This window comes from Xenopus laevis, chromosome 2S, assembly GCF_017654675.1.
Source record: "Xenopus laevis strain J_2021 chromosome 2S, Xenopus_laevis_v10.1, whole genome shotgun sequence".
NCBI lineage: Eukaryota > Metazoa > Chordata > Amphibia > Anura > Pipidae > Xenopus > Xenopus laevis.
Genome location: NC_054374.1, coordinates 62,893,923 through 62,921,577, shown reverse-complemented (window position 1 = coordinate 62,921,577; position 27,655 = coordinate 62,893,923). Strand labels below are relative to the sequence as shown.

Sequence of the window (27,655 nt, the reverse complement as noted above, 5' to 3'; positions counted from 1 at the left end):
GACACTTATTTGGCGAACCTACTGCTTACCAAATCTCGAATTAACCACATACCCCGTATTCGAACTTCACTGGGCAACATTACCTCTAACCCGGAAAGGATAAGAGACACTTTTCTAGATTTCTATAGAAAACTGTATACCCCAACCCATAAACCAGATTCTCGAGCTACACAGACCTTTCTTTCTCAGTATCCTTTGCCGACCTTCTCTGCTTCTAGTTTAGATACGCTGAATGCGGCCATAACAGGTGAGGACATAGCCTATGCAATCAAACAACTTAAGGTAGGGAAGGCACCGGGCCCTGATGGCTTTTCAGCTAAATATTATAAGGTTTTTGCTGACATAGTTACTCCACGCCTTAAATTACTCTTTGATCATATCCGAGATGGTAAGCCCATTCTCCATGAATTGCTGTCGGCGCATATTACACTGATACCTAAACCCAATAAGGATCCCCTCCAACCGAAGCATTATCGTCCCATTTCTCTCTTGAACATTGATTTAAAGATTTTGACTAGCATACTAGCACGAAGGTTATCTTCTATTTTGCCGGAAGTGATTACATAGGGATCAGGTTGGCTTCATTCCGTTTCGACAGGCAGGGGACAATGTGAGAAAGGTTCTTAATATTATACAACATGCTAAGTCTACCAGAACGCCCATGGGTTTATTAGCTTTGGATATAGAGAAGGCGTTTGACTCCCTTGATTGGCACTACCTCAGAACCCTCCTTAGCTCTCTTGGGATTGGTGAACCTTTTACTACTATTCTTTCTACCTATTACTCTACCCCGTCTGCTACTCTGAAGTTACCTACTTCCTCTCACCAAACTATTGAGATTCGAAGGGGAACGAGGCAGGGTTGTCCATTGTCTCTGGCCCTTTTGCTCTTGCAATGGAACCGCTGGCAGAGGCGATTCGGAGAAATCCGAATGTTAAGGGTTACACTATAGCTAACACTGAACATAAAGTATCCCTTTTTGCCGATGACTTATTGTTGACTGTCACACAGCCTTTAACTACATTGCCCAACCTTCTTCATATTATTCAGGACTTTTCTAAGGCCTCGGGGTTACGATTGAATCAAGATAAGAGCGAATTTCTGCCCTGTGGTGTTCCCAAACATACCAGCAAACTTGTTGAACTTAATTTTGGGTTTCAACTTCGAGACCAATACTTATCTTATCTAGGCATACGCCTCACTGCCAACCTGGAAACAATGTATAAACATAATTACCCTCAACTGTATAGGAAATTGTTGCACGAGTTACAGGAGTGGAGGTCTAAACAGATTTCTTGGATAGGGAGAATAAATTGTATTAAAATGATGACTTTGCCTAGGTTGTTATATTACTTTCGAACTCTGCCCATTGCCCTCGTGAGAAGGGACCTGCTCAGTTTCCAACAGAAAATTATGGCCTTTATTTGGGGGAATAAGAGACCGAGGATTAATAGACATATTATGTACCTTCATAAAACTAGGGGTGGTCTAGGGGTCCCGAACTTGCTTCACTACTTTAGGGCAGCTCGCTGTGCCCAGATCCCCCCCATACATGGAGGCCCTCAAGCTCCTTTGTGGGTACTCATGGAGTCTGATATGGTACGCCCTTATTCGTTGCAGAGCTTGCTCTGGAATCCAAGCTCGGATATTAAAGTATGTAAGACTGTTTCCCCATTGACTTATACTATGCTGCAGCTATGGAACATTCTTAAATTCAAATATCGTCTTGCTTCAAACCCTTCGGCATTGGTGCCATTGCACGGAAACATCCTTTTTCCCCCGAGCCGATCCGAGTCAGCCTTTACCTGGTGGAAAGACAGGGGGGTCCTTACCGCCTACCAGCTCACTGATGGCTCTAAGCCGCTGTCCATGGAGTCCCTTATTCAGAAATATCAAGCACCACCATCTGAGACTTACCGGGCTATGCAACTGTCACATTTTGCTTTACACTTCTGGCCCAAGAGTTTGGGCTCTAGAACGTTTCTAGAGGTCATTTGCATGACTTCCCCAATGTGTAGACGAGTCCTCTCCTCCATTTACAGCCAGCTGAATCATGCTGTCGCACCGGCTAAACTTCAACATATGCTGGATTGGGAAGCCGACTTGGGGACGACGTTTTCCCCGGAAGTATGGCTCAAGAGCTACTTACGAATTTTCAAGGGGAGCTATAATGTCACCATAGTGGAAACCTCGCTTAAACTTTTTCATAGATCGTACTATGTTCCAGAACGACTTCATCGTATGTACCCCACCGTTTCACCTCAATGCTTCAGGAACTGTCCCACTAGAGGGACGATTTGGCATACCTGGTGGAGCTGTCCTGTGACGCAAGCCCTATGGCAGCAGATTTCTCGGATACTGACTGTACTCTTTTATACTCCCATTGATCCGTGCCCAGAGGTTATGCTTCTAGGTCATAAATTGGAGGGTATGAATTCTTCGGCACAACACCTGACTCAACATATCTGTATGGCGGCGAGGATTCATATTGCGGCACAGTGGAAATCACCCTACCTTTCCATAACTAAAGTCTTGGACAAGATTGAGTTCATCCATTTAAATGAACGTTTGAGATACCAAATGGATGGCCAACTGGAGAAATTCACTGAGATCTGGGACACTTGGATTCTTCATAGGGAGTCGTTTCTTTCCCTTTGAGTTAAAATGGGGCAATGGGCAGAGTTTACTCTACTTAAGTGTGTGCTTAGTTGGTGTTTGAGGCATATGGCATTAACTTGCTCTATAGATACCGATTGTGACATGTCTAATGGTATTTTTTGGATAGCCAGTGGATCCTTTCTCTCCTTCTTTTGTATTTTTTATTTTTTTTTTCTTTTGTTTTATATATACCTTTTCCCCTGTTCTGCAATATTTTGTACTATGCATTCCTGTGTTGTGCAATGTACTATTTTTCTATACAGTCCTTCGGGAAAAGTGAAATTTGATTTCAATAAAAAGAAAGTTGACTAAAAATGTTATCCCCAACCAAAGGTGCAGGCTAATACAGTATAGCCCGCATTCCGGTTGGGGATAACAGTAGTTTTTGTAAAAAAAAATAAAAAATGCCCCCAGCCAGCGCTAGGCTATCTGCACCGGATGGGAGCAGCCATATCCGGTCACTCGAATGCGCAAGTGACGTCATGTGCATGTGCATAACGAGCAATTCGGGCAGCTTTTCATTGTGCACATGCGAGTGAGCGGACATGGCTGCTCGTACCAGTAACCTAGCGCTGGCGGGGGTGCATTTAAAAAAAAAACAAAAAAAAAAAACCTAGTTATCCCCAATCTGAATGTGGGCCTCTTTGTTTGGGGATAGCATTTTTACCCAACAGGTGCCCTTTAACTCAATTTTAATTGTTGGTGTGACTGTTCCTTTAATAATACAATTTTAATAAAACAAAGCTATCAGGTTTCACTCTTTGTCAGTCATGTTGGTGGGCGTGGTTAGAACTCAGAAAAACGTTCCGTACACTTATATCGATGGAAGTACGCACTTTTTTTTAAATCTATTCTATAAAATAATGTATTCCAGCCTATTCAGCTTTCCATCACTCGCCTCATTTATGTTCCATTTCACTTCAACAAACCCCTAAAAACCTCTTCCATTTTCTCTCCCCTGACATCTCGCTAGTTAGCCCCGCCCTAAACCCTGACGCCGCTGACCCCGGAAGTGACGATGCGCAGGATGGCGGCTCCAGGTTTGGTGGGCCCCAGCTCCTCCCGCGGGTGACAGTGCCATGACATGGGGTAGCCTCGATTCGAGAAGCGTTGACCCAAGAGCGGGTAACACCCTGGGGAGTGGGCTCATTATGGTGTATTTGTATAGTGTGACTCGGGTTCCCTCAACTCTGCGGCTCCTTCCCTCGTGCTACTGCTGGGAGTTTTAGTACAACAACAAAAGTTTAGGAATCCCTGTCTAATTCTGCACATATCGCGATAACTCTACTTGTAACTGTACAAATGTGAGCAGTATGTTTTCTATACACGTATTCCCTGTCTCCTGGGCCTTTTACGTCTGTGTATACTTGCTGTATACTTCTTAGCCTGCTCTATAGTATGATTCCCATATAGGATAATATCCCGTGACATAAATCAAGAACATACAATTCTAAGCAACTTTCCTGCATACATTCTTGGAAAAAAGTTACAATGTTTCAATGTAATTGCAGGATTGTTTGACAGGTTTTCTATTTTTTCCCCCTGCTGGTTCTGACTCATGAAATAATGGTGCAAAAGAATTTCAGGTCTGTTGGCTTTTGCTAGGTTGTTTTAGAGGCAGGAGTGTAAACTGACACATAGTGATTTCAGATTTGATGACATTTACACATACATATCAATATCAACACTAAAGATAAACAGCACATAGCTGTGCTGTCTATGTTTGTTTGCTTTTATGGCATATTGGGTATTTTAACTTAAAGGAGAACTAAACCCCCCATTGTGATGCGTCCCCATTGGGCCCCCTCCCCCCGCACAGTCTTACCCCTAAACTATTTCCCCTCTAGAAATAGCGACTGCACATGCCGAGTGAGCGCAGCGGAACTCAGATGCCATCTTCTTCTCTTCGGTAGTCTTCGTGAAGTTAGCGGCGTATTGACACCTGCGCAGTTGGAGCAATTTTCCGATTCGCAACAACTGCGCATGCGCCGAAAGAGACAGAAATTGCCGAAGGGGAAAAGAAGAAACGAAAATTACTGAAGAGAAGAAGATGGCGCCAGTGAGCTCCGCTGTGCTCACTGCATGTGCAGTTGCTATTTCTAGAGGGGACAGAATTCTGTGGTAAAACTCTGCAGGGGGGGGGGAGCAAAGGGGACTTATCAAAATGGGGGGTTTAGTTCTCCTTTAAGTGGAGGATAAGTAAAATTGATGTAATATTTTATTCTTTTGTTGTACATAGTTACTGTGCTGAGATACGCGGGACCTACAGGAATGTAGTCTTTATTTGGTGTGGTTGGTACATTTACAAATACTTTTAATCCCTTTAAAGGGGCGGTTCACCTTTAAGTCAACTTTTACAATATTATAGAATGGCTAATTCTAAGTAACTTTTCGCTTGGCCTCTTATAGTTTTGGAATTATTAGTCTTCTTCTGACACTTTCCAGCTTTCAAGTGGGTGTCGCTGACCTCATCTAAAAAAGAAATGCTCTGTAAAGCTACAAATGTATTGTTTTTGCTACTTTTTATCATTTGTCTTTCTATTCAGACCCTCTCCTATTCATATTCCGGTCTGTTTTTCAAATCAATGCATGGTTGCTAGGGTAACTTGGACCCCAGCAACTATATTGCTGAAACTGAAGGGTTGCAAAAAGAAGAGATGCTGAATAAAAAGCTGAATAAACAAAAAACACAAATAATAAAAAATGAAAACCAATTGCATATTGTCTCAGAATATCACTCTCTACATCATAATAAAGTTAACTCAAAGGTTAACAACCCCATTAATGCACACTAGAAAGTTGCTTAGGATTACATTTTCTTAAATAACATTTTTTTTTTGTTGAAATACAAACTTGATTTTATGCAAAAGAAGCTTCATTTAAGATTAACACTTCTTTTTTTTAATATCAATATGTAATGTAATACACATGCTCTGCTCTACGTCCTGTAACTGTTTATGCTTATGTGGTATTGCTTATTTCATATTCATAGCAATTCATTTTAATGGCAACTCTGTGATGCTAGGCATTAAAAACATGGAAAAGTGCAAATTTCTTTTATGAAAACATTTATATGTTTGTTTATATAGCGCTTCTTGTGCAAGTAGCCCTAAAACATGAGTTCAGACATGGGTTAATACAGTTACTTTAAAGATTAAGCATTGCAGCTGTATTTTAAAAATATATATTAGCCTTTATTACCCAGTTTAAATGTTATCTTACCACCACTGTAACATTAGGCAATAGTGAAGTTTGAATAGATGTCTCAATAAAATGTTACTGACAAAACATCCAAATGTATAAAGGAATGATGCACAACCATAGGAGCAATTCTTGCTTTGCAATTACTGCACAAAATATTTCAGATGGAATTCCAGTTTTCAAATAATGCATAGTGCAATAGGAACCAACCATTAAAACCCACAGGCCACACCTCCAGTGTCAAACTAAGAAACCTATAATTTTCAGGCTGAGAACAGCATCTCTTTTTGAATAATGGCACCTAATTAGCAATTTGCCAATTCAGATTGTTCATGGAAGGAAAGTAAAGTGGATTGGCAATAACAGAGCTTAGTTCCGAGCTAAGTTCTTTTATTACCCTGGGGCAAATACAATGAGGTTCTAATCTCCCAGCTCTCATCAACCAATTTATCTCCTGACACTAAGGGGCAGATTTATCAAGGGTCGAAGTAAATTTGAGGGAATTCTCGAAGTTAAAAAAATCGAAATTCAAAGTAATTTTTTGAATACTTCGACCATCGAATAGGATACTACGACTTCGAATTTACTTCGATTCAAAGTAAAAATCGTTTAAATATTCGACCATTCGATAATCTAAGTACTGTCTCTTTAAAAAACGTCGACTTCAATACTTCGCCAACTTAAACCTGCCGAAGTGCTATGTTAGCCTATGGGGACCTTCCAGTGCAATTTTCAAAGTTTTTTATATTCAAAGGAAAATCGTACGATAAAATCGTTCGAATCGTACAATTCAAAGTACAATCGGAGTACTACGATCATACGATGAATAAAATCCTCCAACTTTGAATTCAAATGTCGGAGGATTCTATTCGATAGTCGAATTTCAAAGTATTTTCCACTTCGAAATTTGACCCTTGATAAATCTGCTCCTAAGTGTCCTACCCCTTCCTGCTTATGTTTTTTTACTGTCTACACATTTGATGCTCATTTTACCCTTGTATAAATGAACTTGTGGTATATAACAGAAAACAAAACAAAATAATGAGCTCTAAATGGTAGCGAAAGATTACAAAGATGATTTCTGATTTCTAAAGCCTGCAATTCATCAGGTTTTAGGTAGTCAGACTTTTTTCTTTGTTGTCTTTACTCGATCAAGACAATGCAATTCCAGTTAGAACCGCACTTACTTCATTGATCCCCTTCTCCTTTGGGTGCATGTCTTCGAGCCTGTTCGCAGCAGCTCCCCAATAGTATGCAAATAAATATCCATTGACAGCACTCCCAATTTCTTTAAAACCACCTTTAATAATTTGCAGTTATTTATTAAAGAAACTGGAGTGCTGTCAATGGATATTTATTTGCACTCGATCAAGACAATTAAAGTCATATGAGAAAAAATCTCAATACCAAGGGGAAAAAAATAACAGAAATGCACTCAAAAATTAAAAAATGAGTCCCATTGTAAAGGAAACTTAAGCAGGTCAATGTATTCTTAAAATGGATTTATTTAATGAAGCAGAGAAATCTAAATGTAGTTAACTAGTCAGTTTAAAGAAAGTTACTAGTATACATAATTTCACAGGTGGAGTTTATTCAGTCTGAGCCTGAGAAGTATCTAATTTTCTAAGTACAGCTTTTCTTTTGTTTGATATGTTGTAGGTTTTTTTTTTGAAAACTGATATTGTGGCTTTACTTCCTGCCACAATCTTATTTCTAAATCAGCAATAAAAGTAGACAGGTCTGTGAAAAAGTCACACACTCAGGAAACCAGAATAAAAGTAACTTCAGGTACAGTCGGCAAACCTCTATTTGCCATATATTACATTAGTCATAGTATGTTTCTGGTACACTTAATGTTATGTGTTAAGTCTGTATAATACTTTCAAGACAAATTGTGTTTAGTTTCACTGATTATTTAAAATAGTGGTTTCCAGGCAAGTTGAGTGCAAGCACACATTTAGGAGCAGGTTTATCAAAATGTGAATTTAGAATTTACCACAGAAAAACTCACTTTCTATTTCTATGGGTTTTTTAGAATCATATTTATCAATGGAGTTCACCATCTCACATTTTGATAAATCTGCCCCTTACAGTTTAGCATTGGGTAGGTGATGGCACAAGGGTCGTTTTGTTGCCCATGTCATACAAAAATACCTTTGCAATGTCCTTTTTCAAGATTGCCCAAGACTATTACACCGTAACATTTGTTAAACACGTGTTGTAATGCATTTTTTTTCAAGCTGTGCATTCTCTTATTTTTTTCTTTTTTTCTCAGTAATGACTGCCAAAAGCAGCTGATATCAGCTCTTCTTGATAAAAAATATTCTAAATTAACTGCCTCTCTCCTTATCTGCGTATAATTAAGCATTGCTCTGGTTTCAGATCCTTGCTATGGATAGTGCTATCACTTTGTGGCAGTTCCTTCTCCAGCTCTTACAGGAGCCACATCACAGCCAGCTTATCTGCTGGACATCGAATGATGGAGAATTCAAACTTCTGCAAGCCGAGGAAGTGGCCAGATTATGGGGAGTCCGCAAAAATAAGCCCAGCATGAACTATGACAAACTAAGCCGAGCACTTCGCTATTACTACGTGAAAGTAAGTAGGAATTAATTTGGCAGAAATTATATATATATATATATATATATATATATATATATATATATATATATATGCATATTTATATTTCTTTTTACTCTGTAATATGAAATCTGTAAAATAAAATACTACCACCTGGGAGGCATTGCCTGGCCACCGACTTTAGATCTACTAATAAGTCATAAGCTACCACCCACCCTGCTTAAATAGCCTTTTAAAGCTAAAGGCAATTTACAATTGCAGAATCTTGTTCTAAAATGAAATTTACATATTTATAAATATGATCACTGATAAATATGTTTTGGTAAAGTTAAAATCTTCTGCACAAGGCCCAGATTGGTCAAGAACGTAAGAAACCTCCAGTTGGAGTCAAGTAGAAAGGCAGAGTCTGAGATCTTTTTACAGCCACTGATGTTACCCTTAAGGAGGCTATAGATGAATAGATGCACCGATAATATCGTACAAAACACATTTTTGTATGATATTCAGTGTGTGTATGGTGGGAGTCAAGCCGATCGATATCGGCAGAAGGCTTTGGTAACGGTCGGCTCGTTGATTGGGCTGGCTGGAAAACCCAAACATCAGCCATTGTTAGTGTTGAATCAACAGATACAGGTTTAATTCTATTGTTTGTTCCTGTATATATGACGATTCAGCTCTACTCCTGTGTATTGAAGCAAACAATCTTTCCTGGAAAGATCATAATTGTAACATCTATGGCCACCTTTAGAGCAGTGGCACACTGGGCAGTTTTAAGTAATTCACCGCTCATTTGAAGGATGATAAAATGTTTGACATTGCCCCCACTGAATAGGAAACATGTGAAAGCACCCAGTGCCTATAATTTTTTCAAAGTTTATGGAGGGTTCTTTTATATAATTCTTATTAAAAATGTTGAGGCAGCAAAAAAAATGTGCTTGGAATAAATGAAAACGTAAGCAGAACCCAGGAAAGCCTGTCTGACCCTGCAGTGGTGCTTTCAGGATTATTATTGAATCCTTTTGACTTGTGTTCTCTGCATTTTGGTTTGGTCTGGGGATAAAATGTAACAAATTTTATAAAAGTAGCCAGTGATATGGGTAAAGAAGGCCATACAGATATTATCATACAAAACAAAGGTAGAATTCCTTTTTTCTACCTGGATATCTGAAGATTCATCTGTTAACTTTGGTTAACCAATGATTGCAGGAAACATTGTAATTGTAACATTTATAGTCGTGCATGTTGTTAAAACATGTATGGGACCTGTTATCCAGAATGCTTGGAACCTGGGGGTTTTTGAACAAAGGCTCTTTCCTTAATTTAGATCTCCATACCTTAAATCTACTAAAAAATAATTTAAATATTAAATAAACCCAACAGGACCATTTCACCTATTAGGATCAAGTACAAAGTACTGTTTTATTACTACAGAGAAAAAGGAAATAACTGCATTATCTGGTTAAAATGGTGTCTATGAGAGATGATCTTCCAGTCAGATGTTTCTGGATAATGGATCCCATAACTGTATGTTTTAATCACTTGTCTTTCTATTCACCTAAACGCCAGATAATTTTGTTATTTTAAGAGACTTATTTATTCCAGAATGGGGTTACAGGCTTGCAAGTGTTTCTTAGAATTTATTTTGCATTGTAATTGTAATGTGTGCATATAAATGTGCGCTTCTGAAATTTGACACAGAAATGAATATGTATAAATCTGCTTAATTTCTAATTTCAGAATATCATTAAGAAGGTAAATGGACAGAAGTTTGTATATAAGTTTGTCTCTTATCCTGACATTCTCACTATGGACCCACTTACTTTGGCTCGTGGGGAAGGTGAGATGGAATGTCGACCGTCTGATGCTGTTGCCTGCCTGAGCTGGGAAAAAAAGAACTATGACAAGGAGCAAGCTCCAGCCCCTCCCATGAAATCCTCTGGACGTAATGACTACATACACTCTGGTCTTTATACCTCTTTTACTCTTAACTCCTTGAATACAGCTGGAGTGAAACTGTTTAAAACTGTACAAGTGGAAAATCCTGGTGAGAAGAAAAGTGTTCAGGAATCCCCATTATCTGTGATAAAATTTGTGACAATGCCAAACAAGAATCCTGAGCCACCACCTCAGGTTCACTCTCTCCCTCCCCCACCTCCTGACTCTCATGAGAAGCCAAGAGAGTCTCCACCAGAAATTCCTGTAAAATCTACAATATCACCCCTGGCCTCTTCAGTTTCCACAGTCTCTGAGCCCACAGATACAACATCAACAGCCATAGAAATCGAGGTTGATGCTGAACTGGAAACTGAGAGCTCTCAGTCCTTGGATTTTTCTCATGATGTTTCCATGGAGGTGACAGATCCAGAACCTGAACCGGTTTATGTACTCGACATAAAAAACACATCAAAGTCTAAAAAGCCAAAGGGGCTTGAGTTGGCTCCCACTGTGGTCATCACCACTAGTGATTCCAACCCTCTGGGAATCCTTAGCCCTTCACTAGGGACAGCTTCTCTAACACCTGCATTTTTTTCTCAGGTAAGTGGGCAATCACATGATGTGTAAACTTATTCTTAGTCAGACGACTATTAATAGCAGTGTGATGGGTGCACAAACAAAGTAGTGTACAAGGTGTGTGACAAGAATGTATAACAGAGTAATATTGCAAAAAACAACAAATATTTGCAAGATTTAAAGGAAAAGTAAACCCTCAAAATGTTTTCCTTTGTCGATCATTATCACAGTTCCTTCACTGGATTAATAAATCGAGATACAATTAAAGATCAGTGCCACAGGCTGTGGAAAAAACACATAACAGAACCTAGTGCAATATTGTTAATATTTAGTGCAATCACCAAAGTGTTACAACACTAATCTGTGTGTGTCTTGAACCATAGAAAGTCTATGCACTGATTTTTCGTGAGTGTTTTAAAGTGCTATAGTGATTTCTACAAGGTGCTATCTCCAAAATAAAATTATGATTAAGTCAAACAAAGTGCTTTTAGTGCTTGCTTCAAAAGGTAAAATAAATTAAAATAAGGTGCAATGGTGGTTTTCTTCAATCAATAAAAATCAGCATGTGGCTTCTCCACTCTCTAGTGGGATTGGCAACTTACAAGATTCCTGATTTCAAAACAGCATATCAATACCAACTCCAGGGTATTCCTTTTTCTGTAAAGACATCAAAAAGCAGGGACAGCGCCCATAGGTTTTAAAACTTATTGCAAACTTCTGAGCGCATATCAAACAAGCCAGTGTTATAGTGCAGAACATGGAGGTGAACCTTTGCAATACAAAGATGGGTTCTGCCGGACGCCATCTTTGTATTGCAAAGGTTCACCTCCATGACCTGCACTATAAGACTGGCTTGTTTGATATGCGCTCAGAATTTTGATTTATGAAAGTGCAATAAGTTTTAAAAAATAAAGGCAAATTACACTATGGGCACTGTCCCTGCTTTTTAATATCTTTACAGAAAAAGGAATACCCTGGAGTTGATATTGAAATGCTGTTTTGAAATCAGGAATCTTGTAAGTTGCCAATCCCACTAAAGAATGGAGAAGCCACATGCTGATTTTTACTGATTGAAGAAAACACCATTGCATCTTATTTTAATTTATTTTACCTTTTGAAGCAAGCACTTAAAGCACTTAGTTTGACTTAATTATAATTTTATTTTGGAGATAGCACCTTGTAGAAATCATTATAGCACTTTAAAACACGCACGAAAAATCTGTGCATAGACTTTCACACAGATTAGTGTTGTAGCACTTTGGTGATTGCACTAAATATTAACAATATTGCACTAGGTTCTGTTATTTGTTTTTTTCCATAACCTGTGGCGCTGATCTTTAATTTTATCTTGGTGTGACAAGAGTAATCGGTTTATTGCTATTTTCCTTTTTAATACATTCTGTAGAGCACTGTTTCTAAATTTATGGGGCTTTTATTTTGTGTATTATATAGCACCAACACCTTTAGGCAGTGATACTGGATATAGCGTAGTCTCAGTTGCTGTTATGCACAAGGGTGCTTTGGTACTTCCAGAATAAAATTTTAAATGGTTGAACAAATAACTTGTAATGTACACAGTATTATTTAGTACAGGTATGGGACCTGTTATCCAGAATGCTCAGGACCTGGAGTTTTTCGGATTACGGGTCTTTCCATAATTTGGATCTTCATACTTTAAATCTACAATTTAATGTTATCATTAAACCCAATAGGATTAATTATTTCTTAGATGGGATCAAGTCACTGCTTTATTATTACAGAGAAAAGGGAAATCATTTTTAAAAAATTTGGATTATTTGAATAAAATGGAGTCTATGGGGAGACATCCTTTCCGTAATTCTGAGCTTTCTGGATAACAGATCCCATAGCTTGAGGAAAGGCTATTGTAAACCTGAAACGTTGCTGAGCTTATGTCTGTCTGAGAAAAAGCCCTCTAAATAAAGGCTTTTTAAGAAAAATGGCCTTGTTTCGGTGCTGTCTAATCCAAATAGAGTAACAGATCCCATACCTGTAATAACAGCTATACCATACAAAAATGACAGAATACCTTTAAGTTTTCCATTTGGGAGTAGCCCATGAAATGCATCGGAGTTAAAAGCATGAAAATGTGCCAATACAAAACTGTCACTGAACAAGAACTGGTAAAGATGACTGGAGGACTGTTTTGCCCTCTTTACTGCATAATTTTAGGGCTTGCTATAAGAGATAATAATCAGCACAACAGAGCAGATATAAGTGGGGATCTTTCTGCATGTTTTCTATGTAACAGTTGGGCCCATAATGTATTGGATTATTGGCTTGCACAGCTACATCAGTTGGAATCATTTAGAGCATGAAAGATAGTGCCATGTGTCTGTTGTGAATTGAAAAGGCACGAATGTTATTTATATGATATAGAGTGAGCATTTTTGCCTGTATGATTTTTATAACTTGCAATAAACTGGGCATAGACTGAAACTGAAAGCAGTTTCACTTTCAGCTTTGTTTGGTACTTATAAGCAAATTTGGGGGCAGGAGGAGTGCACAGATTAAATGCTAGGAAGCTGAAAGCAGACTTCTGCTGGGAAAAGGAATGGGTTTATTTATATACAGCACTTATTGTCTTGTTTAAACATTATATCTTCATTACGTGCAGAGAAATGTAGTAGAGGTTAAAACAAAACAATGACCAGTGCCTTGTGATGGAATAATAAATGTGGATGCTCCGATAAATTAATTGGCAAATATTATTGTTAAGTATTCCTCACTTTTTTTCTTACTGGTATAGACTCCATTATACAGAAACCGTGAAGTACTTCAAAGCCATTTCCCATTGTGCCCTAGGATTAAAATTGCTAACATTAGGCCTTCCGCTGGTGCTCCTGTCTGCTGAAAAGTACACTAGTGCCACTCCACCAGGATTTCCTGATGACCTAACAATCCTCTGGATGACATTCATATGCAATTTTAAAGTTAACATTTCCCATTGCTGGGGCATCGGGAAATCATGGCATGGACCTGTACCCCAGGCCAGTGCACTGTTCTAAGGCCAGATTTACCAGATCATGGTCTATAGTTTAGTTATGTTCACGAGTAGCATCCAGTGAATACACACCTAGTCATTAAAATAAACAATACGTTTTTTGACTAATTTGTTCATTCTTTCCAATTAGTACCCCTTTTCACAACTCTGTATGTGAAAGATACGTAGGTGCCTCATCTGCCTCTTATAAAGCAGTCCTAACTCAGAATCCTGTTATCCTCTTGTTGCCGCAACAGCTGCTGAATAGCTAGTAACACTGGACATAGAAAACATCAAGAGCAAAATAAACCATCTACTACCCCACTTTTTTTGTATAGTGACATGTTATAGATTAAGCTTTTCTGGGATGTTTATTTAATCATAATCTATTTTTATGAAGTTCAGCTTATTTATGGTATCGGGTTGTGATCACTGTAGTCTTATATGAATGCCTGATTATATCTGTGGACAAGAGCAGTGTTTCTAGTTATCTCTTTAGGCAGTTGACACAAACAGCTGGCTTCCAAGATAACCAAAAATCTTGTCATCACCAAAGTACTAGTGGCAGTGATCCATTTTACATCTGGTTGTTCAGATTAATCATTTCAGAGAATTCAGTTGCTTTGAACCCTAAAGCCTTTATTGCATTGTACAATTGTACAAAACCTGGTGAATCATCCACCGGTGTCTTGTCAATATGTATTTTTTGGGAAATAACACACGGGCCCCCTTTTTTGGTGCTTTTTTTTTTTTTTATTGCCCCAAATCATCATCCTGTCGGCTTGAAAGTAATTAGCTTGAGAAGTTGCGGCACAGCACTTATTGGCAACAGTAGTCAGAAAAAGCATCATGGCCATTTCTAGACCATTTATATTAGAGGGCAAGTCAACACAAAAATAAAAATTTGCCTAATACAAGAAACTTTTTTTTTAAAAAATTTCAGTGGTTTTAAATGTATTCATAAAAACAATTGCTATTGAAAGCAGCATTTGCTTAACTCGGAAGTATTCATACTTTACTAATGTGAGGTCTACAAAAGGAGTGGATTATAGCACAAAAATGCATTTTTTGAGAAAGGTGACTTTTGTAATTGTGTTGGCTATTAAATGTAACTAACCTTGGCTCATATCTGTTTCAGACTCCTATTCTACTGACTCCTAGCCCCTTGTTATCCAGCATACACTTCTGGAGCACTCTGAGTCCAATGGCCCCGCATAGCCCTGCCAGGTTACATGGAGCAAGCACTCTGTTCCAGGTAAGTGATTAAGGCGAATACTAAGTAGTCCACAGCAATAAGGGAATTTAAACTCCCCACTTTACACTTTATGTAAACTTACTTAGAGTGGTTATCTGAGCAATTTTGCAATTTTGGCTCAGCAGCTGTTGTTGAAGAGTTTCTGCAACACAAACTAAGCATGCTCTTTTACCATAGACAATTAGCATTGCTTGCTTTCTAAGTTAAGGAAAGAGCAGTTGAGGCAAAACCTTGTATAAACTGCTAATATCTCAGACACCGCTAAAAATATAAAATAATGTAAATTGCACATGTTCTCTGGGAATCACTCACTAATAAGCTTACATCAGTTGGTATTTTTGGACAAGTAATGCTGCACTTTGGAGACATACCACATTGAAACTGCATCAACAGCAATTCGTTCATGACATTGCGATGTATCATTATACCATTACCATTATAATGCCTTCTTCACTAGGAGTCAGCCAACGTATGGTGAAGTTACATCTGGCTAGACATGTGAGGCAAGTGTGAATGAGTTTCTAAAGAAAGCAAATAATATTGGGTGCAAAGGCTGAAGATGTACTAGCATTTGTTGTTTCTGCTTTGTGGATTGTGTTGCAGCATCTAACAATTATTTTCTTCCTTCAGTTTCCGTCTGTGTATAACAGCCACATGCCGTTCACCTTATCAAGTTTCGACAGCCCAACCACACCGGGACCCTTTTCTCCAGACCTGCAGAAGTCCTAGCAGAAACCTTGTAACATCAGAGCAAACATTGAAAATTAGCAGGGTGGGATGTACTAAAAGAAAAAGTTCTATTTTCATAACATAGTATCATAAGCTCAACTGCCAGAAAAAGAAAAAAAAAGTATGACCTGCTGGACTATTCATCACAGAGCTTCTATATTTTGTAGTGCAATTTCATTTTGCATTTGTTTCTAAATTCAGGGACACCATGTTGCTGAAAATGTAACCAAGGTCATTTGCACTCAAAAAAAAGTCTCAACTACAAATCAGGTGAAAAGTAAAATGAAAACACATTACAAGGGCAACACACTAGAAAGCATACTGCCCTTTTGAACTGATTATTTTCTTATTTCGACAGATCGTTTACTTTTGAATATTATAAAACTTCTTAACTGTTTTATACCCATTATTTTACCTGTCGACCAGGAGATGGATGACGTTTGGAACAAATGGGAACCTTTGAAGAGTTTAAAACACCTCAGGCATAAATTCAAGAATCAGTCAAGGTCCATTTTGACTCAGGTGGAGGTACTGTTCAATATTCCTTATTTAAAGACAATCCAAAGCACTTAATAGGCCAAAGGGAAACAGTGAACTTAAGCTGTACACAAGGGCAATGTCAGCCATACTTGCCTACCAATTAAAATCCTGTGTTCTAGTAATGTTACTTAGCTGGCAATCATTGAACTGTAGCCACTACATGCATCTAGTGCAAGGCTTAATGCCCTGAATTATTTTAATTTATATACAAAAAATTGTTTGGTCTGTATAGGTTAAAGGTAAAGCATACATTTTGTCATATGATGCAAGAAAAACCATTTAAAGGAGAACTAAAACTTGACTAAAGAAGTAGCTATAAATGTTGTACATTATGTTTTGGGCTTCTGTACCAGCCCAACACAACCACATCGAAAACTGCTAAATTAAATCCAAAAAAAACTTTGATTATCGAATTTTTTCAATTCGATGGTCGAATTTCGAAGTTTAAGCACTTCGAAATTCGACCCTTAGTAAATGTGCCCCTAAATGTCACAATATAAGGCTGAAATAATATAGATAATTACTACATGGTAGCACAGAAACCAGTGCAATTAGCATCAGAATTTAATAATCAGACCTGTAGCATCATCTTATATTACAGGCCAACCTCATTTTCTGTTTGATAATTTGCAACGACACCTAAGCTTAGCTTCTCAACAGCTGCTCAGAGCCCACTGAGCATGTGAGTGTCACAGACACTTTCCAAGATGGCGACTCCCTGTGACAATTTTGAAGTCCTGGATCGTTGCTGCTATTGAGAAGCTGAAACTTTAGGCTGGTGCAATAAGTTCAGTATATAATATATGGCATTTTTAGGGTTTAGTTGTCCTTTAATGGTTCTCACGTAAACATAACCGTTACATTCATATATCTCTAAAAATAGTGAGAAAACTGCAGATATTATGAAAAGAGCGCTTTGCACTAATTGACTTTATCTGATGGATGGTTTTCCTTTTATACTAGTGGTAGTGGTAGGATACATTGCAGAAAGTTGCAATTTCTTCTGGATGAAAGAAAGACAACACAGTAGATCTTGCAGTTACCCTTGACTGCCATCTTGCCTATCATGAAGCAGTGTCACATGGTAGATGTTCCTGTCGAGTCATTTGTAAAACAAAATCCAAAATGTGATAGCTTGTGAGATCTATGCAAATGTAAAGGTATATATTTGAAATATAGTTAAATCCCAGTTAAAGGTTAGCACTTATTATTTGGTGTATGATTTCCTGACTCTAGGCACTTTGATTTAAAAAAAAAATGTTTTTTTTTCTTTTGCTTGTTGCAAGATAAAATTATTTACACTCTCCTACATAGGACCAATATGTAATATCAGTCACGTGTTTGTTTACCGTGAGTTTATTTTTGAATGTGATTTTTTAATGAGGCTGACTTCCATGTTACTGCTTTCATTTGGTCAGATCTATACTGGTGACATCTCTCTTGTATTGAGAGCTTAGCAGCGAAGAGGAGCCCTACTTACTGGCAAATCTGTTTTGTTTTTGGGTTTTTTTTTTGGCTCCTTCCTATATGTTAATTTCTGTGTTTAGAGCATAAGCACTGCAGTATATGTTTGAGAGGAATTCATTCATGTTGTATATTTTAGCTTTCTATAAGCATTGCATTCCTTAATTAACTAACTGAGCATCAATTGCTTATTACAGTTCTTTTAAATATTGCATGAATATTATTGTTTAATGCATTGTTTTTAACCAAGGCCACTAAAAACGGCTCAGTCAAATGCTCATTTTTTAATGAAAGACATACTGTGGTCAATACAAGGTGCCTACTTTGCCTGAGAGCAATGTGTAATATTTAGTAAAACAGCATTTTTTTACATAGTTACATAGTTAAGCTGGGTTGAAAAAAGACCAAAGTCCATCAAGTTCAACCCCTCCACAAATAACCCAGCGCACATAATTTCACCCACCCACCCACTAAATATACCAATATCTATATAAATTGTAGATTTTAGTATCACTATAGCCGTGGATATTATGTTTATCAGCCATCACAACATCACCCGGCAGTGCATTCCACAACCTCACTGTCCTGACTGTGAAGAACCCCCTACGTTGCTTCAAATGAAAGTTCTTTTCTTCTAGTCTAAAGGGGTGGCCTCTGGTACGGTGATCCACTTTATGGGTAAAAAGGTCCCCTGCCATTTGTCTATAATGTCCTTTAATGTACTTGTAAAGTGTAATCATGTCCCCTCGCAAGCGCCTTTTTTCCAGAGAAAACAACCCCAACCTTGACAGTCTACCCTCATAATTTAAGTCTTCCGTCCCTCTAACCAGTTTAGTTGCACGTCTCTGCACTCTCTCCAGCTCATTTATATCCCTCTTAAGGACTGGAGTCCAAAACTGCTCTGCATACTCCAGATGAGGCCTCACCAGGGACCTATAAAGAGGCATAATTATGTTTTCATCCCTTGAGTTAATGCCCTTTTTTATGCAAGACAGAACTTTATTTGCTTTAGTAGCCACAGAATGACACTGCCCAGAATTAGACAACGTGTTATCTACAAAGACCCCTAGATCCTTCTCATTTAAGGAAACTCCCAACACACTGCCATTTAGTGTATAACTTGCATTTATATTATTTTTGCCAAAGTGCATAACCTTGCATTTATCAACATTGAACCTCATTTTCCAGTTTGCTGCCCAGTTTTCCAGTTTAGACAAATCACTCTGCAAAATGGCAGCATCCTGCATGGAACCTATAGTTCTGCACAATTTAGTATCATCTGCAAAAATAGAAACAGTACTTTCAATGGCCACCTCCAGGTCATTAATGAACAAGTTGAAAAGCAAGGGACCCAGTACAGAGCCCTGCGGTACTCCACTAACGTCCAATTAGAAAATGTTCCATTTACCATCACTCTTTGTAGTCTTATCTTTTAGCCAGTTCTGGGGAAATGATTTTACTGGTTGAAACATTTTGGCACCTTTTGTACTTGCATGGAGGAAATCCAGATCCTGACCTTTTGGGAAAACTAGTGAAGTTGTGTCTTACTTTATGGCAGGGATTGTAGCTGTCAGAATCAGAGGCCACATTTGAATGTTTTCATGTTGAAATCTGCCTGTGACAGGTGCTTGTAGTTTAAGTTGGCATAGCCAGTATCAGCCATTTTAATGCCAGTGGAGAAAACAAGTAGTGTGACAGTAGCCTATGGTGATCCTTGTGTCAAAAATGTTATAATAAAAGGGGGTAATTATGTGATAATAGTGTCCCTTGAAAGGACCAGTATACCTCCTTTTTTCAACATGAGTTCAATTAATAAGTAGGTATATTTAAGCTACTGTTTGGTCTTTCAAAGTCGATAATTAGATTACCAGTGCACAGCCCTCCAATTTATCTGTTGTTTTTACTTTTTGTTAGCAGGAATCCATTATGCAAGGGAATTATCTGTACACTGGTTATCTAGTTATCTGCCTGGCAAGAACCAAACATGGAGTAGCTTTAGTTTCCCTGTGTGCCCTGTTTATCTCAAAAAAATAACAAAAAACATGTACTTTTCATGATAAAAACAATAGCCAAAAAAAGCATGTTCTTTGCATTCATGTTGAACAAGGGGGGGTATACATACCACATATTCTTGACCTTTGCAAAATGATGCTGAATTTTTTAATTGCAAAAAATGCAGGAACAGTGAAAATATGCAATATTTTAAATATATATATATGATATTATTTGTACTCTTTTGATATTGTATTTTAGCAGGGGGGCATGTATGCAAATTATATATTTTATAAAAGAAATTTGGAGCAAAGCAGTTCTAGATAGAACACGTATCTATGTGTGTATGTATATAAATGTATAGGTGCATATACAGGTATGAGACCTGTTATCCAGAATGTTCAGGATCAGGGGGTTTCCGGATAATGGATCTTGCAGTAATTTGGATCTTCATACCTTAAGTCTACTAGAAAATTATGTAAACCTTAAATAAACCCAATAGGCTGGTTTTGCTTCCAATAAGGATTAATCATATCTTAGCTGGGATCAAGTAAAAGGCACTGTTTATTACAGAGAAAAAGGAAATAGTTTTTAAACATTTTGATTATTTGGTTATAATGGAATCTATTTGAAAACAGGCATTCGGTAATCCGGAATTTCTGAATAACGTGTTTGCGGATAACAGATCCCATACCAGTATATACAAACATCTCTGTAATGCACAGGTGCCCAGACTTCACTGATGTAAAGCTAAGCCTATTCACATCCTACAGTTCCAAGCACTATGGCTATTGGCCTTAACACACAAAACAAAAGCTTTGGTTAACCCTGTGTTCAGCCCTCAGGATGATTGGTCAGGTTCCCTGTAAGCTGCCCAGTGTATGGTCATATTTCATTAAGAGGAAACAGGAAGTGTTGTATTTAACAGCCCTCAATTCTCAAGCTGGCGTTTTAAAAGTCTTAAAAAGGACAGAAGGTTGATCTAATGGAACTAATGTGGGCTTCTATAAACTACTGGTCACCAGCTTGAGATTGATTGGTAAATCACGGTCTACTTGTTTTGGGCCCCTCTTCTGTAATGTACAAATGACCAACCAATCATTTTGATGCAGCATATAACTATATTCTGTTTATTGTTATGTGAATGGTCGTAACATGTATCTCTATCATTTGTAATTTCAACTTATCAGTGTCTTCAGTAACAGTGAAGAAATAAGTCATCAATTTTCGAATTGTAAAGGACACAAGGAGATGTTACCATTTTAGCCAGGGACTCCTCACTCACTGACACTAATGAAGAGACATTAGCAGACATATTCCGCAGTCACTATCCAATTAGAGCACAGGAAAGTGGCGCTACATGCTTTGCATAGGGCCCCCCACACACACAGCTTGTTTGGTTAAAAATGACTGAATTGACCCTAGATGATGACTAAGAACAAGGAAAGGTTTCCCTTGTCCCATAAAGAGCACTGCTTTACACTTTTATACTCACTGTTTACGGACACAAAACCCTTTTAATCAAAATTTTTAAAAAAAATGCTGTGCTGAGTTTGACCAGATACTGAGCTGAATTATAGATTTGTCATAATTTTCGTTTCATTCTATGATCAAATGCTGTGAGTCAAAACCACTTACTGAACTCATCTTCCATGTCAATCCTTCCTTCCCTGCCATTCTCTTCATGTCTCTGTTATTATATAGACAAGCAGTGATCTTTAGAAAATTACCGATTTGTGCGCAAGTTTCTCTTTGATCTCCTGCACTGATGCCAGAAAAAGATACAAAGTTTCACTTAATTAAATAAGTGGCTTTTTGGCAGAAACCCCAGAATACACAGTGCCTGCATTTTGATACAATTGTAACTAATAAGATAAATAAGCCTCTTGGGAAAACGGAGACTCGCAGCTTAAACGGGTGCTTCACCTTTAAGTTAACTTTTAGTATTTTATAGAATGACCAATTCTTTCAAACTTTTCAATTGGTCTTCGTTATTTCATTTTTATAGTTCTGCAAACAGGAGAGCTGCCGAAAAGAAAAAGCTAAATAACACAAAAACCACAAAATGAAAACCAATTGCAAATTGCCTTTAAAGGGCACTTTCACCTTCATTAGCAAAACTGTTATAACACATAAAACATGGCCCAAAAAACCCCAGAAATGTGTTCAGACTTTCCATAACCTGCCAAACGTTTTAAATTGAACGTGGTAGTGATGTGGGGGTCAGGATTTCCCCGACCTGCACCTGCCCGACTTCCGGATTTCTTTTATAGACCAGCGAGCAGGCAGACAGCATCTATAAAAGAAGAACCCGGAAGTCGGAAGCTGGCATTTGATGGTGGCCACCCGCAGAGAAGAGTACGAGGTCGGCCGAACATGCCAATCCCGTGGGTATCGGGCCGGCCCGCACATCACTAGAATGTGGTATTTAGGAGGTGTGGCCCCAAAACTAACGTAGCCAAAACATTTGTTTCACAATACAGATATTTTTGTCCCCTTCTCCATTTTCCAATTGTTGGGAAGTATAACGTTTAGCTGTAGTTCATGTTGATTGGCTTAGCAAAGAGTACTGAGTACTGACTGCACACACGTAGTAGAATGAGTAACTGTCCCTTCCTAATTTGGCATGAGCTATTTTCAATTACAATAAAACTTGCTCTGTTTGATGTCAGGTAGGGAATTCAGCATTATCAAAATGACTAGCACTTAATTGCACTTTGCCTTTATGTAAAAGAGCATTTTATTCCTTGACTTGTAGGTAAACCTTTCCTTATTATGAGTAAGTATATGTGTGTGCAGTACTGCATGAAGTATTGCAGCAGGCAAGGTAAAGAGGGGTAGGGCTTGTTACATCAGTGTTATTCTCGGTCTCTTTGGGCTAAATGGTAGCATCAAATGGCTTGTGTTGTCTTAAAGCCAGGGTCCCAAACCTTTTTTTTACCCGTGAGCCACATTCAAATGTAAAAAGATTTGGGGAGCAGCATAAGCTTGAAAAATAGTTCTGGGGAGTGCCAAATAATGGCTGTGATTGGCTATTTAGTAGTCTATGTGGACTGGCAGCCTACATGAGGCTCTGTTTGCCAATACACCTGGTTTTATGCAACTAAAACTTGACTCCATGCCAGGAATTCAAAAATAAGCTCCTGCTTTAAGGCCACTGGGAGCAACATGTTGTACACATGCAAGAGTCCTGAATTAGAGCAAGAAAGCCCTGGGAGATTGAAAAAAATGGCATGTCCGTGCACACATAGATGATTCCCTGGGCTAGTGTGATTTTCAAAGAACAGGAATACCAGCCAAGGGTTGCAACTATATGCACTTGGTGGTACCTTACAAATTGTCATCTCTAGCAAATAGCAATTTTTAAGTGCTTTAACCCTCACTTCAGACTTTCTTGTTAAAGCTTATGGCTACCATCAGACAAAAGCCTGGAAATTTGTACATGTAGTCACTTCTACTGATCATCTGCACCCCCATATTGGACTCGCATATGACAGCACTTTGATTAACCAAATGAAAAAAAAGAGAACTTCTGTCTAAACAGGAAATGGTGTGCACAGTTCAATCTCTTCCCTGTGCGTTATGCAGAAATCTGAATTAAGTATTATCATGGTTTGGGGATACTTACCTGTCTTAATGTTGATATATGCTTTTTATACACAATCAAAAGATATATATTTAAAGTGACTGTTGCTTGAACTTTTAATCAATATCTGGTGTTTTTGTCAGATTAACATCTTGTTGTAAGGAAACTGTTAAATGTTTTGTATCCTTTTTTATTTGTATGTTTCTTTTGCATTCTAGTATTTTTGTAAAAGTGGGGCTTGGGGGTGAGAGTACCATTACTTCTATAATGTAGAAAAATAAAAGCATTGGTTTGTGTGGCAGATTCATATTATTGTTTATTCTGCAGGCATAAATACATACTGACTAAAAATGCAATGCAATTTACATATTTTGTACAAGAACTATAGCTCTGTATTCAGCTGGAAAACCAAAAAAGCCTACATTTTATCTGCTTGTTTGTAAATGCTTGACATAAATTCAATTCTTTTTTATTAAATACTTTATTTTATGGAAATCAGTGTTGGTTTTTTATTGTACCTTTGAAAATTGATTGATGATTTAGAAGTAACATGACATTGGCTGGTAACCAAGGCCCAGGCAGGACTCTTTCATATCTGGAAATGTGTATTCTCTGCATGTGTACTCACAATTCTCAAGTTTTAGCCACAGCTATAAATGGCATCAGGAACCCCTATACTGCTGTGTATTAAACCAGTGCCGGGCCAAGTCGGCTAGGCGCCCAAGGCAACCCAGCCGAATTTGTCGCCTCCTCCTCAATTGCCCGTGGGAACCAGCGCATGCGCGAACTAGCGCACACACTGGAGATGCGTACACGCTCGTGCGTATGGGCGCATGTGCAGGGGAACACATGCATGCACGGAGGAGCGTGTGGGCAGAAAAGCAGACGCCATCATACCAGAATTGCTGCCACTGGTGGAGGCTCAAGGGACGCGCGGCACCGGCTTAGCCCGAGTGCGCATGCGCAAAGTGTCGCTAGCATGCGCAAGAAAGGCAGTGGTTTTTACTTCCTTTGCGCTTCCGCACATGCGCGAATTGGGTAGGAACATGCGCGAATTGGGTAGGAACATGCGCATGCGTAAATTGCAGAGACAATGCACATCCGCAGGAGCCCAAGAAGACGTAAAAACCACAGCGAGTCGGGCACCGGACTGGGGGTAGGTGACAGAGGAGGTACGTGCCTGGCGCCCCCTAGCTTTTTGCTCTAGGCACGTGCCTACTCTGCCTACCCCTTGGCCCGGCCCTGTATTAGACACACTGTAAGTCTCCTACACAGGAGATTTTCATCAGATTTAGTGGGTTAGATTTTATCTGACCTACAAAATCTTTTCATGCAACAGCACGCAACAGCATGAGATTTTGTAGGATCCTGCAAAATTCATATTTACCATTTGATAAATAAGCTGTTCAAAATCCCATAGGAATGAATAGAATGTGAGTGAGTTTTATTGTGGTGAGTTCTAAATTCACACTTTGATAAATCTGCCCCTCAGTATATTTCAGTGAGAATAAAAAGTCTGCCAGACATTAGTGATGAGCGAATCTGTCCCGTTTTGCTGCACTGAAAAAAAATTTGTGAAACACAAAAAAATAATCAAAACGCATTCAAGTCAATGGGTGTCAAAGAAATTAAACACACAAAATTTTTTAGCCCCACAACTTTTTTCGTTGCAGCGAATTTTTCCGCAGCGAATATTTGCTGCAGTTTCGTGGAAAAATTTGCAGGTGGTGAAGTGCAGAAATTCACTGTGAATCCATGCCTGCCGAATAAATTCGCCCATCACTATCAGACACCATCAAATTTAGGATGAAAACGCATCATGCAGCATTCATATCTCACAGGGGTGTTGCGTTGGATGGAAAATCATGGCAGATTTTTTGTATCAGTCCAATGACATTTGGACCTATGCCAGTACATCTGACTTAAAGGGTGCCATCTGTCGATCCAACACCATCCTACAAAAACTACCATGTGCTTTAGCCCTAGCTAAAAATTTAGATAAAAAATAACACAGAAAATGAACCTGTGGTGTAAGTACTTTATTTTATTTTTTTGCTGCATTTTTAAGCAGCCCCTTTCATCCTTCCGCTGCCAGTTTCATTGTTCTGTTAGCTGATTTTTTAAGGGGTCCCTATTGCAACTTTTAGTTAATGTAGGGAACTATACATTGCTTTTTTCAGGACAATCTAAGAAATTCACTTCTGTAACATGACCTGCTTGTGAATACCTCAAAGATTGCCTCTAACATTAAGTAAACCCCAGAAAAAAAACAAGGTACACATTCTGAAGAATTCAAAATACCGTAGGTAAATAGGTAAATATTACTTCCGTCTCTAAGCTACCAAAACTATTGCCAGAAAGCCTTAGATCTGTGGCAGACAGAGAGGTTAACTAATATCTTGGCATATTTGTTCATAATATTTGTTCTACAGCTGTTCTTTCAGGGTAAAACAAGGGTTATAACATGTAAGAGATGCATGATGTGTTAAACTGAGCAAGCATTCCATGTTTTTCACAAATGTTTGACCTTGGGTGCAATGTTTTAACTAGAATTCATAGATCTTTAATTAACACAACAGAGCAAGTAGTTTAGTTGTATATATGGCTCGGCAGATTTTATATGAACGAATCGTCAAAAATACCGCCATCCAGAATCCAAACCCTTATCAAAGGCTATAGGAGGCTATTACAGTTGCAAAAGGAGGCTCAGCTAAGTATTGATGTAATATCTCTGTTGGGGTGCCCAAATTTATGCACCTGTCTAATTTTGTTATGATGCATATTGCATATTTTCTGTTAATCCAATAAACTTTATGTCACTGCTGAAATACTACAGTTTCCATAAGGCATGTTATATATTAAAAGGAAGTTGCTACTTTGAAAGCCCAGCCAATGATAAACAAAACTCCAAAGAATTAAGAGGGGTTCCCAAACTTTTTCATATGACTGTATACCTGGCACAAAGTTTTTGAGGTACTTTGTTTTTTTACATGTCTATGATCCCCACATTTTCAATAAAGCTATGAGTGAACAAAGCATTTATTCTTTCTTTCTAAAAATTTCTAAATTTACCTTAAATAAGTCTTAATAATCCAAAGCAACTAATCAGATGTTTGCTTTTGAAAAGCTGCCTAGCAAACACTAGCAGCTGCTTGGTTGCTAAGGTTCTTTTATTGCATTATCTTTTTACTCTTTAATCAAACAGTTTGGGGGACACTTTAAGTACATGTGGTGCACACTCTCTCACACTCAAATCTGTTTGCCCCATATTGACCATTATCATTTCTAAGGCATTGTCCATCTTTAGTCATTGGCATGGACGAGGATGAGAAAAGCAGTACACTCATTTTAGAAAGTTTATTTAGTGCTGACTTCATCTCTGATATGAAGAAGCTTCTCCATCAAGTTCTGGGGGTTTGCATGATGAATCTACAGAGAAAAACAAAATGGTAAGAAGATGCTAATGTTTGCTACATGTAATGTGGGCACTGTCGATACCAGGAAAACTCCCAGTGGGGCCAGGTTTCAGTGGTCCCTCATTGAAACTTTTAGCCTATTTCATGGCCATTCCCTATTTATATGAGAACAAAGAGGCTAAATAGATGGAATAATATATTATAGTATTTCAAGAAAGAGAATAGAGATTGCGTAAGGAGAGGAAGAATAAAATACTGAGAGTAGGCTCAGGCCCAGATTTGTGGCGAAGCCACAAAGGCCCGGTTCTAGAGCTGCAAAATATTAGGGCCGGTATGCTGCCCAGCCACTTTCTGGCACATACGCGCGCAGGGGGGGTAGTGGTGGCGGGCACTAGGACAGTGCAGCCGGGAGTCAGGACCACACGTTCTAGGGTCACCCGCCCAGGAAATCCGGTGCTGAGTGGGCCCCTGGTCTCAGGTTTTTGGGTGGGCCCCTGGTGTTCCAGGGCCTTGGCACTAGCTCTCTGGTGTACAAAGCAAATCTCCTTTCAGAACTATGACACACTGGACATTCTTTCCACAATATTCCATAGAGAAGTTCCATTTCCTGCTGTAATGTCAGTGGTGTATCACTACCAAAAAGCACAGGGATCTGGAACAGTGGGTTCCTGTTCATAGTTTATAAGTATTTAATTAGTGCCAAAGCCAATATAATAATGCTG

The 27,655-nt window shown here is 38.5% G+C and overlaps 2 protein-coding genes across 10 annotated transcripts in view; one reads left to right on the top strand and one right to left on the bottom strand.

The window, feature by feature from the left end:
* Nucleotides 1–3,630: 3,630 nt before the first annotated feature.
* The window catches only part of elk4.S (ELK4, ETS transcription factor S homeolog), a 301,246-nt gene continuing 277,221 nt past the window's right edge, over nt 3,631–27,655 (top strand). For 5 of the 9 annotated variants that reach the window (XM_041582967.1, XM_041582965.1, XM_041582966.1 and 2 more), the window contains exons 1-3: nt 3,631–3,783; nt 8,242–8,457; nt 10,177–10,974. In XM_041582967.1, the coding sequence (XP_041438901.1) occupies nt 8,251–8,457; nt 10,177–10,974 (1,005 nt within the window). In that variant the 5' untranslated portion in view covers nt 3,631–3,783; nt 8,242–8,250. 9 annotated transcript variants of the gene reach the window in all.
* The window catches only part of mfsd4a.S (major facilitator superfamily domain containing 4A S homeolog), a 55,069-nt gene continuing 54,273 nt past the window's right edge, over nt 26,860–27,655 (bottom strand). Inside the window, exon 10 of the mRNA XM_018249367.2 lies at nt 26,860–26,946. Coding sequence (XP_018104856.1) covers nt 26,891–26,946 — 56 coding nt within the window. The 3' untranslated portion in view covers nt 26,860–26,890. The remainder of the gene's footprint in view (nt 26,947–27,655) is intronic.